Source organism: Onychostoma macrolepis, chromosome 03 (assembly GCF_012432095.1).
Source record: "Onychostoma macrolepis isolate SWU-2019 chromosome 03, ASM1243209v1, whole genome shotgun sequence".
In the NCBI taxonomy this organism is placed as follows: Eukaryota; Metazoa; Chordata; class Actinopteri; order Cypriniformes; family Cyprinidae; genus Onychostoma; species Onychostoma macrolepis.
Genome location: NC_081157.1, coordinates 41,653,517 through 41,669,198, shown reverse-complemented (window position 1 = coordinate 41,669,198; position 15,682 = coordinate 41,653,517). Strand labels below are relative to the sequence as shown.

At 40.1% G+C, this 15,682-nt stretch overlaps 1 protein-coding gene across 2 annotated transcripts; it reads left to right on the top strand.

Moving 5' to 3' along the window:
• Positions 1 to 10: 10 nt before the first annotated feature.
• On the top strand, positions 11 to 15,584 carry rundc3aa (RUN domain containing 3Aa). 2 transcript variants are annotated; one of them, XM_058769029.1, is made up of 12 exons: positions 11 to 2,281; positions 2,667 to 2,878; positions 11,489 to 11,604; positions 12,155 to 12,288; positions 12,465 to 12,550; positions 12,645 to 12,734; positions 12,888 to 12,968; positions 13,045 to 13,210; positions 13,444 to 13,601; positions 14,116 to 14,229; positions 14,318 to 14,418; positions 14,604 to 15,584. In XM_058769029.1, the coding sequence occupies exons 2-12, from the start codon at positions 2,772 to 2,774 to the stop codon at positions 14,744 to 14,746; spliced, it is 1,296 nt and encodes a 431-aa protein (XP_058625012.1). In that variant the 5' UTR covers positions 11 to 2,281; positions 2,667 to 2,771; the 3' UTR covers positions 14,747 to 15,584. The 2 variants fall into 2 exon arrangements, with proteins under 2 accessions (XP_058625012.1, XP_058625011.1); XM_058769028.1 differs by lacking the exon at positions 11 to 2,281 and having other exon boundaries at positions 2,311 to 2,878.
• Positions 15,585 to 15,682: the final 98 nt, after the last annotated feature.

Genomic DNA, 15,682 nt, shown 5'->3' with positions numbered 1-15,682 from the left:
AATTATCTTTTCTTAGTTATGTTTAACGTGAAGTAAAAAAAAAAAAAAAAAAGCCCCTTAATTTGGGGCCTTCCATGAACGGTGTCTTGACTTCAGATAGCACGCTTATCTCTGCAAAGGGCAGAGGCTCTGTAAAACAGCACATCAGAAGAGATAAAGGACTGGCCCGCGTGCTTCTCCCGTGTAGGCTTTCGTTGATATCAGAGTGAAAGGTCAAAGGCGGTTACGCTACATTTACTTTACTTGTCAGTAGGGTTGTAACGCTATACCGGTATGACGGTTTATCACGGTTTGAACATGCACGGTTATCATACCGTAAACATTTGCATATCTACGGTAGAAAAGAAAAAAAAAAAAGGAAAAATCTCACCTGCGCATATGCAACTTCTTTCCGCATTCACTTGGCTGTTCATTTAAATTCACTTTCATTAAAATGGTTTCAAGTTTGTTGTAATAAAGGATTTGTTCACTCAAATAACTTGTTCTTATTCTTATAAGAGTCATTATTGCTGATAAGAATTATAGTTTAATATATACCGTGATATTTTCTCAGACGATTATCATATCTTGAAAATCTCATACCGTTACAACCCTACTTGTCAGTATAAGCTCTTTGCTTTAAAAGTAGTGAAAGCCAGCCAGACAACAATAACATACAATCACTAGACGAGCGATCATCAAATCCTGTTAACAGTCTTCCTTTTTTACAAAACCTTTTGCTCTCTTGAATCTGTCAGAAACTGTCAGTATTTTCAACTTGAACATATTTTAAGTTCAAGTGTTAGTATTACAACCACTGAATTAATACCAACATATGAAATTAAATTAATGACAGAAAAATTAGGAATGTTGGACAATAAATATATAACAGGAATAACATCTTGACAGTAAACTGTTTTTGAAGTATTGTCTTATATGTCTGTTAAAGGAAGACTATAAACAAAAAAACTTTTCATGTAAACACATTACAGCCACTTTCTCCAAAAATGTTTAATTATTTAATTATGACAGACAGCAGTGCATCATGTTCTAGATCATGTTTGTAGTGTGTTCCAGGGGACTAAAACGTGCAATATATATTTCAGACCTACTGGAGTAATAGTAAATAATAATATAGTAATTGTAAATGTGTAAAGTTGTATAAGCTCATTCTAACTTAGTGTCATATCCATATAAATCATTATTATGGTTTCTATGGCTAGGACCTGCAGTTCCTAAAAAGATTTAAGTTTACTACTAGACAGTTAACGTCAGCAGGTGCATAAGACAAAGCGGCGTCCCACTTCAAAATACACAATATTTTTACACTTGTGAATATTCACCTGTCAGGGTCTTTGGGAAAACGATGAAAGGCAACATTTTTACTGTCACACTGATAGTTTTTGCAGTGGATTGCCCAACATTGCGTTCTTTTATTCCACTTTGACCTCTCTTTCGTTGTTGTTCTGTTTATTTCTGTGTATGTGCTGCTGTCCAGTTGGAATTTTCACCCCAAAATTGCGGCCGCGCGACCGAAGCGCCACCTAGTGGCTGTTACCCAAAAACAGCATCCGAGTTTCGCCTCTTGGTCTTCTATACTCCTTGTTTAAAGTTTTATTAGTAGTATCTTAAAAAGAGAAGTAAAATCAGAAACCTGAATGGTCTGAAACGTTTTAGCAATTTTTTTCATTGCTGTCTTATGGTCTGTAGTTATAAAATGTAATATCTAATCTTTTTATAGGTTTTTTTAATTAATGTTAACGTATAAGTGTCATTTAAATGAACCATTTCAAACCTAAATTGTGTGTTCATACATCAGCCCATTAGTTTCCGGTAAGTGAAACACCAAGAGGCTTTTACACTGTCGTGCACTTCCATTATTCGACTAATAAAACTAAATCTAGATTTATGGTTAATTTAGGGGTTGAATCTCTTTTCTGAGATCATGAATGAGCTGGACCCGTGAAGGTCTGAAAAATATGATAAACGGCGTCCCCTGGTGGTCAATTTTTACACTTGCTTTATAATCTAATAAAATCGAGATCAGCTCGTTGATACCTTGAAAGCTGAATCATCCTAAGGCCCGTGGCGCATTATTTTACACAGAACTGCTGACTCAATAAGAAATTATTATGTGGATATTTTCTTATTTCAGGTGTTTCCCTCAAAATTTTAGAGGAGGAGACCAACCTTGGTTGCCACAGTTTTCATTCTAAGATAACCCACCAACTTGCAAAATTAAAAATATATTGAATATAAATAACACGCATTCTGTTTTGCTATACATTTCGTACATTTTCTGGTAAGTGTGACTACAGTTATGTTGGGTTTAATCATGGCAAACTGGTTGGTACAGTATTTAGTTACAGGCTTTAGTTTTGACAAACAAAGAAAAGAAAAAAAGGTTTACCTGATACGCATTTAGCTGATACTAATTTGTATCAATATGATTAATTTGAACCGCTGCACAACGTTTTAACTCTTTAAATCATAAATAAATCGTTATTATTTTAGTAGGCCTACTGTTATCATCTGCATTTAAAATCACATGCGTGCGTGTGTGTGCGCGCGCGTTCCGAACTTCTCTGAATGCTTGCTGATTATATTACACTTCAGTTGTCTGAGAGCCACCTTGTGAAAGTGCAAACATTCAGAGCATGTCTTTTTGTGCCCCTGTCGCCCAGCAGCCCCGGTGTCCTCAGCCGGAGTGGACGCACAGCGGCAGCGCGGCGGAAGGAGGGAGGGGTCTGAGCCGCGCCGGGAAACCAGAGGCTCGATGCAGCCTCCGCCGAATGAAGTCAGGCTGTTTCCAGACCGCAATGGCTATGGGTCTAACGTCGAAAAAATCCTCCTCTAGAAACATCGGCGTGGAACGCAAGAATCTCATCACCGTCTGCAGGTAGTTTTATTGCATGACACACAGCGAACCGCTTTCCACGAAGCGTGTTTTCAATTAGCTTGTAATATACCAATGCCTAGGTAATTAAAACTGTCATCAGGTATATTTCTAATTGCATTTTTCATTATATATTTTATTAACTTGAACATAGGTTATAGGATATAGCATATTTTTTATTTACTTTTTGTTTTGCGTAAAAGCTTAATATTGAAGATGAGGCCCTTTAAGGACGTCGGACCCTTATTTCATACCAGCACCCATGACGTCATTACATCCATCCGACCATTTTCATGTTGTGCACTACAGTATGACACAGAGACTTATTTGTACTCTATTTATCTGTTTAAGTCCATATAAAAATCAAAATTTAACCCCATTTACTACTTAATGCACGTTCCTGTTCTTTTGTGCATGATTCATTATCAGTGCATGGAATATTTTCTCTTCATCTTTTAAATAAATTACCCCCACACACACACACACAGGCTATTGGATGATGTTAACCAATAGCCAAATAGATATCATGTTGATTTCCCTTTGCATTTACTGTAAATAATAATAATTAAAATGTCAAATGCAAATCTCTGTGTAGGCATGCATTTTCCTCTGTATTATTTTATTGATCTCCAAATCACACTAGAATGACTGTATTGTCAACTTTGTTTCATTTGCGTCATTCATTCAGCGTGCCAGTGAATAAGTCGGTTTACTAAATAAATCTCATCTGAACCTCAGTAATTAGTAGTTTACAGATGCTTCATCAAATCAGAAATTGAAAGCCATTACACGGCTTAAAAATAAAGGTTTTGTATTGGTATTGATAGCTCCATAGAACCTTTTAAATGCAGAAAAGGCTCTTTTATAGTCAAAAAAGGTACTTTATATTTTTAAAATGTGACCCTGGACTACAAAACCAGTCTTAAGTAGCACAGGTATATTTGTGGCAATAGCCAACAATACATTGTATGGGTCAAAATGATCGATTTTTCTTTTATGCCAAAAATAATTAGGATATTAAGTAAAGATCATATATTTTGTAAATTTCCTATATACTGTAAATATATAAAAACTTAATTTTTGATTAGTAATATGCATTGCTAAGAACTTCATTTGGACAACTTTAAAGGTGATTTTCTCCATATTTTGATTTTGTTGCACCCTCAGATTCCAGATTTTCAAATAGTTGTATCAGCCAAATATTGTCCTATCCTAACAAACCAAAATTGACCCTAATGACTGGTTTTGTGGTCCAGGGTCACAAATGTTCTTCAAAATGGTTAATTTAGGAACTGTTCACTGAAAGGTTCTTTTGGGAACCAAAAATGGTTCTTCTATGGCATCACTGCAAAAACACCCTTTAGCCTTTATTTTTAAGTGAGTATGTTTTCTTCCTTATCCACATCATAAGGATCTTGACTTTATGGTGCACCGGTCATTGCATTCACAGATTGGAGTGTCTCAGTCCAATGCCACATATTGCACATTTTGTCCCAGCACACTGTGTAATGTGCGTTGGTGAGTCATGGCTGAAGCGTATGAGGCACACACTGAATTCCATCACTGCATACTGTTCTGCAGGGCTGTGAGGGACTGCACCAGAGTTGCACTTTACCGGTCGGTTGGTACAGCACATTAAGTGGGTGTTGAATTATTCATGTTTGGGGGCGCCCCAGGCATAGGCCATGTACAGTTGCTGAATGGACACAGAACACTGTCACTCCTGTTGGGACAGCAGCACCATTGTGTTGTCATAATGGAAATGCAGTCAAAGAGATGATTGTGATGTGGCGAGCTGTTGTGACATAATCATCCCCATCTCTTTGCTTGTAGTAAATAAGAATATGCGTTCTATAAGGGTTAATATTAATTCTCCAAAAAAATGTATTTTTGGATTTTATATATATATATATGGAGAACAAAATGAAAATAGATCTTCATTAATGTCAGCACATATTTATTAAGTATACAGCACCGTGGTTAGAACCAAACTTTCCAAGGTTCTACCATCTGGATGGCATAATGTAGGAATTGTTAAACACATGAAACACATGCTATGCTAATGCAGTGTGGAAAAATGAACAAGAATGAATTACAAAAATGGACTTCAGACCTCACAGATTATTATAAACACAAAGACGCTTTTGTTGAAAAGGGCAGAGGCCTTTCTCCGCTTCCCACATCTCTTGTATGGCCATGCCAGAGCTGTTTGAAACATTAAACGACAAGTTACACAGGACGAAGGACTTGACAAAAAAAAAAAAAAAGAATCTTAATTAATGGCTGCTAGCAAAGAAATCTCAAACACTGCTTAATTGGATCGTGATTAGCTCAGATTACTTGGTGTTCCGAGAGACACATAGCTAAAAGCTCCCGTGCTTCTCTCACGTGTCTGTATTTCTCTGGTACATTGAGATCAGGAGACCATTACGTTTATTTCCTTCACTCTCAATCATCAAACCCTCACTCCCATTGTCATGTCTCTCAGTCCACAGTAAGATGCCCATTAATGAAAGTTGTTGTTCAGTCTTCAGCAACCTTTAAACCAGGTTGAAATGGTCAGGGACATGTTTGAATTTGGCCCTTAAATCACGCCGGGCAGTGTAGTCTCCATGTTAGATGATCTAAACTGGAAATCAGGAGCAAATCTAACCAATATAGTTCTCTAAAGCATCTTTGTTGAAACTGAGAGCTGCTGACATTGTGGAGAAGGGTTCTGACCAACAGAAACATGGTTATTTTCACTCCCCATAATCTACCCACTTATCTCAAAGCTGAGTTTGTTCTGAGCTAAGATCGAAACATTAGTGATCTTGCATTTCTGCTGCTTTTTTCAATGGTTACACATACAGTCTGGATCACTGACATGCTATAACTATAGACAGTCACACAGTTTACACAGTTTCAGTTTTCTACTTTTTCAGTTTTTACACTCAGACTAAACAAATGTCAGTTTCAGAGGGGATAAATAAAGGTTTCAATGTAAGGGCACACGAAATACGTTTACGTGTTTGTCGGTTGGTTTTTACTAATGGGATACCTCGAATGCGCTGTAAGTTGTTTTGGATAAAAGAGTGTTCCAAACATTTTCAATGTAACAAGGCAAGAGCTCAGTACTTTGAACCGTGAGATCTGTAACAGTGAATGGCATTCATCAATCATCATTGATAAAGGGCAAGTTTAAGACATGATGCAGTGTAAAATAGGGCATGATGACTGCCTCCCAGGTCAAAGTTGAGAGGTGAGAGGTGAGAGTTCCAGCGGCCAAAGAAAGGCTCTTGTTGATGTCCCCATGTCTTGACTTTCCAGTTTTGCTCATCTCCTTGAGAAAGTTTTCCAGACAGCTGAAGCTAGTAATGTAAAGGTGTGGACTCCGATGATTCAAGAACTCTGCAAGGATGAGCATTTGAATTCAGTGTCAGTCTTTGTTTAGTACAATCAATAGCTTTAGTTTTGTGAATCTGAAATGGTATACAGAAGTCACTGTAGATGATGTCTTATGGGACATTTGTTTTTTAAAAGGACATCATTGTCTTGATAATGTGTTCTACCTTAAATGAGCTCTTCTCTGTTTCTCTTAAAGGTGCTGGGGATCAGTGTTGTACAGAAATTTTTAAAAGGTTTGGAATTGGGTATCAATTGCTGTATTTTCATCTCCATCCTTAAGATCTAGTTCTCTGACCATCTGATTTCCTTAGAACATGTCAAAATCATATTTATTTTACCAAACATGTCTTGGCACCAGCTCAGCGACCTCTGACTGGTTCTTCCATGATCAACTTTAACTTCTAACTGAGGCTGAGTGCACAAATACACAATCATTTTCACTTACTTAGCTTCCCAGCACATACCTAACCCACTGAACTATCCTCCAGTTATAGTAATTCATATGAACTTTTAAAAAGTATTTTCAGGCTGCAGTCTCTCTGCGGGGATTTTTACTGATTGGATGGAAAGGGTGGGAAAGCTTATCCAGAATTAGCAGACAATGCTGGTACTGCCTACAAGAAGGGTGAGGGAAGGGGGTGAAAGAAGTATATTAAAAAAGTTCAAAACAGAGAGTGGGAGGGAGATTGTGAGAGTGAAAGGATGATTGGTCAGGCTTGGGAGAGGAGGGCCAGAACAGGGAAATAGGGATGATTGATGGAAAGGGTATAGGAGAGAGAACCAAAGCATAACCAGAAAGAAGGAGGTACAAAAACAATCTTGAGTTATAATCAGTAATCTGTAGGCTTTAAAAGATGAGAACAATTCAGAACTGGGAGGTTATTCATAGCGTCTAGTTAAAGGTGCCTTGAAAAAACTTAACAAAATCTTAAGAACAAGTGCTATGAAGTAATATTTCATAGAAGGGTCTGGCTTTTTGGCCTGTTACCAAAGTGGGCGAGTCCAAGGACACAAAAGCCATTTGTTAAGTGGCTGCACGTTTGTTTTTCAGTGTCAAATCGTACCAAGACAGTTTTGCTGCCACATTCCTCTATTAGCATTTTAGCCCTCACCCTGCTGACCCTCAGAGACTTGCACATCTTAATATTTACATTTACGCATTGTAGAGTTGTCACACTTTGTCATATCCTTGTGTTTTTCACTGCTCTTGTGACCAGGCATAGTGCCCAATCAAGGTATTTGGTTGGCTGGTGTTGGGAGTTATCCTTCCTGCAATGATTAGCATTGTTCTCAGGGTGTGGGATTGCCCTACCCTTGTGGAAAACACCTCTTGGTTTATTCATAGAGCCAAAGAGAAAACCAAAACTCAAGAATGTTTGTTGTTTAAAATATCCGAATCTAACTGGGTTGTCATTACAGTTGCACAAATTTTGCTCTGGTCAAATGATGGAGCAATGAAACAACTACAGATGGCTAAACTGAAATCCAAGCTGGCAAGGTCAGTGATCCTTGTAGAACCTTGGAATATCGATGTAGCATAATGAACTATGTTAATTAGCACCATTTAAATTGTTACGTTACACAAAATAATTTTATTATTGCTACAAATAAAAGTCCATGGCATAACCATCATCCTTTGGAGTTGGATTCATTAATTACTAACCTGTATCCAGGATGTATTCCAGAGAAATCTTAGGTAAACAAAATAGAGACTTGGTCCAAAAGGTAAAGTTTTTGTTTTGAATGCCAAAAAATTATTCAAGATGCAATAACTTATCTCCACAGAATGTACGCTCTGATGATGATGATGTTTCTTCAGCTGTTGGTGATGTACGCCTATGTTTTATTTGTTCCCAGCTTGGTGAATCTGTCCCCCCATCCCACTCCCAGCACCCTGCACCCTCCCCAAAGATTCGGCCTTACTCCCCGTTAAAGAGTCTTCCTCTTGGGCATAAAAGCCTTTCGGAAGGACGTAGTCTTGGTGCCTCGGCTGAAGGAGGCACCACCCATGGAGATCTTCGTCTTGCCACTGGTGATGGTGGAAGAGCCCAGGGATGTTGTGCTCTTCCCGCGGGTGATAGAAGAGTTTCCCATCATGAGCTTGGTCTTGTCTCTCTTGATCGATGTGCTCCCCAGGCTGAGGGCCGTCTTGCCCTCTGTGAAACTGGTGTTACCCATGGCGGAACCGAAGGTGGCGGCGGAGAATCTCCAGGAGGTCTCCTCCAGCAGCCAGCCTAGATAACCTGACCTGGAGCACGTTCAGGGTTAAATTTTCTCAAATCTCCCTTGGGAATCTTCTGCTCTCCTGATTCTACAGGATGAGGTGATGATGGCTCATCGCGTGCCCTGGCAGCAACGCATCCCAACGCACACAGACAGTGTCTGGCTGGGTGTGACAGTCCAAACAGCTAGTGTCGGGATGGGACCAGAATGCTAAGCGTGGTGAGAGCAACCCCCATGCAGCATAAAGCCCTTGTTGAGCAGTATAACGTGGGCTCCGCAAGGCCACATACCTCCCCTGTGTGCCGTGAATGGACAGAGGCTGCCGTAGGAGGCCTTAGTTCTATCTGGGGGCAGAGCGGACAGTAGACTGCATTGTCCCGTCGCTAAAGCAAGGCACTGAAGAACACATTGTTGAACGGCACAATTGGTGGTGACATCACTCAGTTTCGTGGCATTGTGCCTCCCTAGAACCGCTATCCAATGTTATACTGTACATGGCTTCTGAGAAAGGTATCGTGTTGACTGCCCATCACAGATTGCTGAGACTCAAGGATGTGGTCTGCTTTCATGAGTTTTATGTTATGTCAGACCCCCAAAATGTATAGTCAAATAAGTTATCGTTTGAAGTGTTTTGTTCAGTTCTGTTCTGTCCAGTTGTGAAAATGAAAACATTTCCTATATAGCCAGTTCTTGAGATGCTTGCTTATTGTGTAAGCTACTAGGTAAAGCCAGGTTCACACTGTAAGATTTGGCTTGTTATTAAATCTAAAACGGACAAAGTCTGACCGCTGTCTGACAAAGTCTACTAGCTGTCGATGAAATGACCGGGACCAAGGTCTTGGCTATGATTGCACAGTCTGACATAAAAGAAACATTACAGTGTGCTGTGGCTTTTACCTAACATCTGATTTGGTTCACGTTGTATATTTTGACAAGCAGTGTGTGCCCAGCTTAAGGATAATGAAAATAATATGAACATAATGAAAAACCCTCTAAAATATTTTAAAGATAGACACATTAAACAATGTTTTAACCATTTCAAAGGTCTATTTATTGACAATTCGGATTTAATTTATTGTTATACTGGTTAATTTATGCTACATTTAATGTAAGATTAAGAAGTCAAAGAACGAACAATGCAAATTTTAATTGTAAGGCTATGGTTGAAGTTAAAACTTGTTACTGTGACTTGGTTAGTCCACTCAGATGATACAATTCCACTTGCAAAATAGAAACTCAGATCTGGATTCTGGATCATTATTCAACTTAGACCCTTCTGCATGTGAACAGCAATAACAGCCATTCTAGTTGTGGCAGCGCACACCCTCACACATGCATGCATGTTCTCTTCATGAAAATCAGATTGGTGTCTAATCTCTGAACATGTTCTCTCAGACAAATCTGTATCTTAAAATCAACTGTATCTCTTTCAGTGACAAAGACTTTATGCTCAGTTCCAAGCCAATTTTAGATACACTTACTCTTCATTTTGCATCTAGAATGCATTTGTGTGCGATTCTAGAGCAAGCTGGCAAACACTTACATCTTACAAGACATCCAACCTGCTTAAACGCTCTACTACAAAGTTAATCTTTGTGGACACACATACACGTATACTGTACATATACTGTTTGCAGTTACATTTGTGTCTTTAAGTCACAGATGAAAATCCCAGTAGAGATTCCATTGCGTCTCTTTGCCTCTTTTGAGGGAAGTCTTAACTACAGTGACAGACTTCTCCCCTTGACTTAAAGTGGCCTTGCTCAAAGAACTAGTAGTCTCTCCGTGAGTGATTGTAGTTGTACCCACCACAAACGCAGTCTCTCCCTTCCTCAGTTTGGTCTTGCTCCTCGAAAGAACCGTCTTCCCCCATGAGATGGCCTTCTTGCTTTTCATGAGTTTGATTTTCCCTTTTGTAAAGCAGGTCTTTCTCAGTGAAAGAAAAGCCTTGGATTTTGAGTCGTCCTCTTGCTGTGTATCAGTTGTCTTGTCCTTCTCAGTGCTCTTTCTTGCTTTTGAAGTCTTTGTTTCAGCGTTTGTGGATCCCCTTTCCATTTACTTGGTCCGGCGTTTGGGCATGAGGGCCTTGCGGAAGGAGGTTGTAGTTTTGCCTCGGCTGAAGCTGGCTCTGCCCAGGGAGATGGTGGTCTTGCCTCTGGTTATGGTAGATTCGCCCATAGAGGTAGTGGTGACCCCACGGGTGATTGAGGACTTGCCCATGGTGATGGAAGTCTTGCCCCGGGCTATTGAAGAGCCGCCCACAGACAGGGCAGTCTTCCCTTCCGTAATACTGGTGTTCCCCATGAAGGCATGTAGGTCGTCAGGTCTTCAGACTCTCAGTTCTCTCTCTGTTTTCTCTACCCTTTGAGTGGGCTAGAGTCCTAGCATGCCATCGCCTTGCAGGTTTGACTGTTCTGGGAGAAAACTGTACACAGTATCGGGACAGCCCTAAATAGATCACACCACCAATTCAGCAAGTGGGTGGGTGGGGAAAGTGAGCGTGAGTGTGTTAGGATACGAGGGAGATTCGCTCACTATACTGTTGCTTTTAAAAAAAACAACAACAGGCGCAGAGGATGGAATGGAACCCAGGCGAGGACAAAGGTCTCCACGCCGACAAGTAGCATAGAGCTGTTGGCAGGGGCACAAGGACTCCAATTGTGATGGCAGGAGTGGTAACGTGAATATGGCATCAAAAGGGCATTGTCTAGCACACAAGACAATTGGGATTGACCTCAGCAGTCCGCAGTGGCACCGCTCCCGAAACGCCTATCTTTACATCAGACAGAATAGCAGCGTTGAGCAGGGCCTGCACCGATGCTAGCGTTTGTGTCCGTCTGTAAGATGCAAATCATACTGTTAGCGAAGTGTGGTATTTCATCACTGCATGGTTTTGTTTTTCTGATGAATTTGGACTTTCCAAATCGGATGCGTTATGTAGCATATCTAGATAACTAAACTTACTATATATTGCCTCTCTGTTACTCTGTCTTTCTCTCTCAGGTTCTCTGTGAAGACGTTGTTGGAAAAGTACACTGCAGAGCCTATTGATGACTCATCGGAGGAGTTCATTAACTTTGCAGCAATTTTGGAGCACATCCTCAGTCATCGTTTCAAAGGTATATTATTAAACAACTTTTCCCTATCAACTGACCCTTTGCAGGGAGCTTGACTGACAGATCTGACTAATAATAACGCAGAATCCACCATTTTGTCCGACTAACAAATTAGACAGGAGAATATAGATTAATTCGGTGGACTTAAACTTGAAAAATGGTGTGTATTGACGTCTTTCCGTGGTTGAAATAAAATACCTTCTGATATTCATTCATGTTTATTCCATGCTTTAACTAGTAAATATGAAAAGATGATCAGTTCATGTGCCGCTTGAACTGAGGCGCTACAGTGATCTGTCATGACACATTAAAGAGCCACAAAACGGTATTTATTGTTTGAATTTCTTTCAAAAATGACACAATTTGTTTCCTACCAGAAGTAACCTGCTCTGTCTTGTTTGTCAGCGTGTTGTCAGTTTCCTCTTTGCTCCGCGATGTATTTTTCATTGTGTGAGAGCATGATGTGTGGCGTGAGAGCAGCATGGCTTGCGAAGGGTCAATTCCCTATGTGTGTTGGTACTCGTAATAATCTGTGCTGATTTCATATTATCAGGTCCAGGTGGTTGGTTCAGTTCAGATGGCCAGAGGAGTTTCTGGGACTATATCCGTCTGGCCTGCAGTAAAGTCCACAACAACTGCATCAGTAGCATTGAGAGCATTGAGAACATTAGCACATCGCGAGCAAAGGCAAGATACTTTCATCTTCAAGCACTCTATCTTTACCCTCCTGAGATGATTAGCATAGCATGTGTTTTGTTTTGGATTCTGCTCCCCACAATGGGATGCTGGTGTGCTGATTTTTTCCATCCTGCTTCACTAGCAAAGCTTTATTTATAACTGTTTACTCTCTCGTTGTCTTACAGGGACGAGCATGGATTCGTGTAGCTTTGATGGAGAAGCGTTTGTCTGAATATGTAGCAACTGCGTTAAGAGACACTCGGACAACCAGGTCATAACTCTGCTCTCTTTCCAATGAGTTTGACAGCTGTCTTTATAATTTCAGAGTAATTGAATAGATTTGTAAATTTATATTTGCTCTGCAGGAGATTTTATGATGATGGTGCCATAATGCTAAGGGAGGAGGCTACCGTTCTGACGGGGATGCTAATTGGACTCAGTGCCATTGACTTCAGGTAAAAACACTGCATTCATGCTCACAACTCACAAATGACACTTAAGCATGAATGTGTTTTCTTCAGGAATGTGTCATTTCTTTGCCACTAGAGTGGCACTAATTAGAATAGTGTGATATGATACTGACTGTTTGTCTTTTTTTCCACCATTAGTTTCTGTCTAAAAGGAGAAGTTTTGGATGGAAAGACACCTGCAGTGATCGACTACACACCTTACCTGAAGTTCACCCAGAGGTAGGTTTTCATCTGCTGACCAAACACAAATCCTAAACCTTATAGTAGCCTTTTAATATCATTACTGCTTCTGCAGCTATGACTACCTGAGTGATGAAGAAGACCGCCGCAGTGTGGACAGCAGTGCCAGTGATGAGAGTGTAGCTGAGCATCCTTACATTCCTTTGGTCACAGACGAAGAGACCTGGAGCAACAAATGCCGAAAGATGGAGCAAAGATTCAAGATCGTGTATGCCCAGAAGGTATTGGGAGCTTTTGACTTCCAGTCACTGGGTGATTTGGTTGACCCACATGTTCACTACTGAAAAATCCATCTTAACTTGGTAGCTGGTTTCTTGCTGGTCCAAGATGCTCTAGCAAGCAACTAATGACCAGTTTGGATCAGACAGAAACCAGCTACTATGTTCTAAAACACAGCTGATTAAAGCAGAAATAGTGCATTCAAATACTAATCCATAAATCCCTGTAATTTTAGGGTTATTTAGAGGAACTGGTCCGCTTGAGGGAATCCCAGCTGAAAAATGTAGAAACTGAGAACAAGCGGCTTGATGCTAAACTAGAAGAACTACAGGTCCAGAGTCAACAGGAGAAGAAAGAACTGGAGGCCATTATACTGGAGCTACAGGCACAACTGTATGCACACACACTATCACACCCTCTGCATTTGTGTCAATTAGAGTCCTAGTGAAAAATAAATATACTAAAATGTATTTGAAATACATTTATTGCATGCTAAGTATACTACCAATACATTTACATATTTATGTGCTTAATAAAGAGACTCTGACATTGTACTTTTGGTGTACTAAACTAGTATAGTAGTACTTAAAGTCTGCTAAATTGGAACAACTAATTTTGTATTTAAAGTGCTGAGGTCCATCTAAAGATATACTGAAGTATTTGATTGTGCTAAAGTGGAACTATTGCAAATATACTTCAGGTACTCCTTAAATATCTTGCATTTAAAGACCGATATTACTCAAAGATCATACAATCCTCATCAGCAGTGATCAGGAAGTCTCGAGCGATATGTGAGTAAATATGTTAATAGATTTGAACTATACTTAGAATGAAATAAATGTATTTTAAATGAATTATTTTTTTACTACGGAAGTCTCTAATGGCTTTATTCTGGTACGTTGTGCAGCACTGGCATCATTCCTTGTGAGTCCTCTCATTTGGTAAAAGGACTGTGTATTCCACTCCAGTGGACAACTGCACAAGCCACCAACAAACAAGGAAATGTAAAGCTGTTCCGTCGGTAAGCACTGACTCTAAATTTGAAGACCCACAGGAAAGCACCACTCAGTCTAGTCAATCTAATCATAAAATTATGTTTTTGGGTTTAGGAGAAGTTTTCACAGTTTGGACCTCTCAGTTGATGTGAGTTTGAACTCTGACTCTCAGAAGGAAGACGGCAATCAGAATGGAGACACAGCCTGGTCAGCAGGTAAAAACACACAGATTAACGCACAATACAATCATGTCTGAATACTGATTACTAATTAATGTCTCTCCTCTCCTCTCCTCTCCTCTCCTCTCCTCTCCTCTCCTCTCCTCTCCTCTCCTCTCCTCTCCTCTCCTCTCCTCTCCTCTCCTCTCCTCTCCTCTCCTCTCCTCTCCTCTCCTCTCCAGCTAAAGACAACACTCCCTCTATGCTCGGTCTATGTGGTTCTTTGGCTTCTCTACCCAGCTGTAAGTCACTGGCAAGTCTCAAGTCCAGTGAGTATTTGGTCAACATCAGCACAGAGCCAAGTCCTGCCCTGTCTCCCAGCTAGGGGGCGCCAAACTCCGACCAACAAGACACTGTCGGTCTCGGCTGTGCTTTCCTCCAAGAAACAATACAACTGTCCTATCAACGTCCTTCAAAGATCCCAATGAGCTGAAACAACATATTAAAAAAACGAAGGTGTTTTATCTGAATTTGGTTTTTGTGACGTGTGAGATCTTCAAACTCCATGAATGACCTTATCTTATTTTCCCATCTTTACTTGCCAATTTATTCACTCTTGTCTTCCACTCTTCAGTACAGTCTTCATCAGCATGTTTGAGTGTCTGTAACATTCCCCGAGCCTGATATTAGAGCCCAAAGGCACAGCAGCTTATCTCTGTTAGCTCTGAACCCATTAGTCCTTGAATTCCCAGCACCAGAGGCACAAGTAGATCGAAGTGATACACAAAACTCAAGACTTGGCAGTTATTCAGTATACATTATTCATCTAAAATGAACATGAACATACAGAGTGGCACATCTGGTAATGTTACCCACAGCCAAATCTCTGATTTAGATGCATTACCTTATTCATATGCTTATTGTAAGAGACCAGGGAAGGAAGTGGACAAAAGCTGTTGCCTGTATCTGCATGTGAACTGAGCTTTATTCAGGCTGTAATTGCCTCCGCTGACTTGATGTACTTGCTCCTTTGACAGTGATGTGACTGGAAGTAACTGCAAGTGTTGTCAGCTAAATTCAAATCTTTTGTCATATATCTCTTATTGGTGTTGCTTCATTTCTTGCGTTTCTTCAGTTACATAATTGTATATTTTGTTATGCGATGGCAGTGCTCTGCAGTTCTGAATTGTAATAAATTATTCTTTTGTTATGTCAATAAATCTCACATTCTTTTCCTAGATGCTTCAGGGCAAACAGCAGAGTCATAACAATAGCAGCACTTCCTGGGAGAACTCGACATCTAGTGGATATTGCCTGAAAT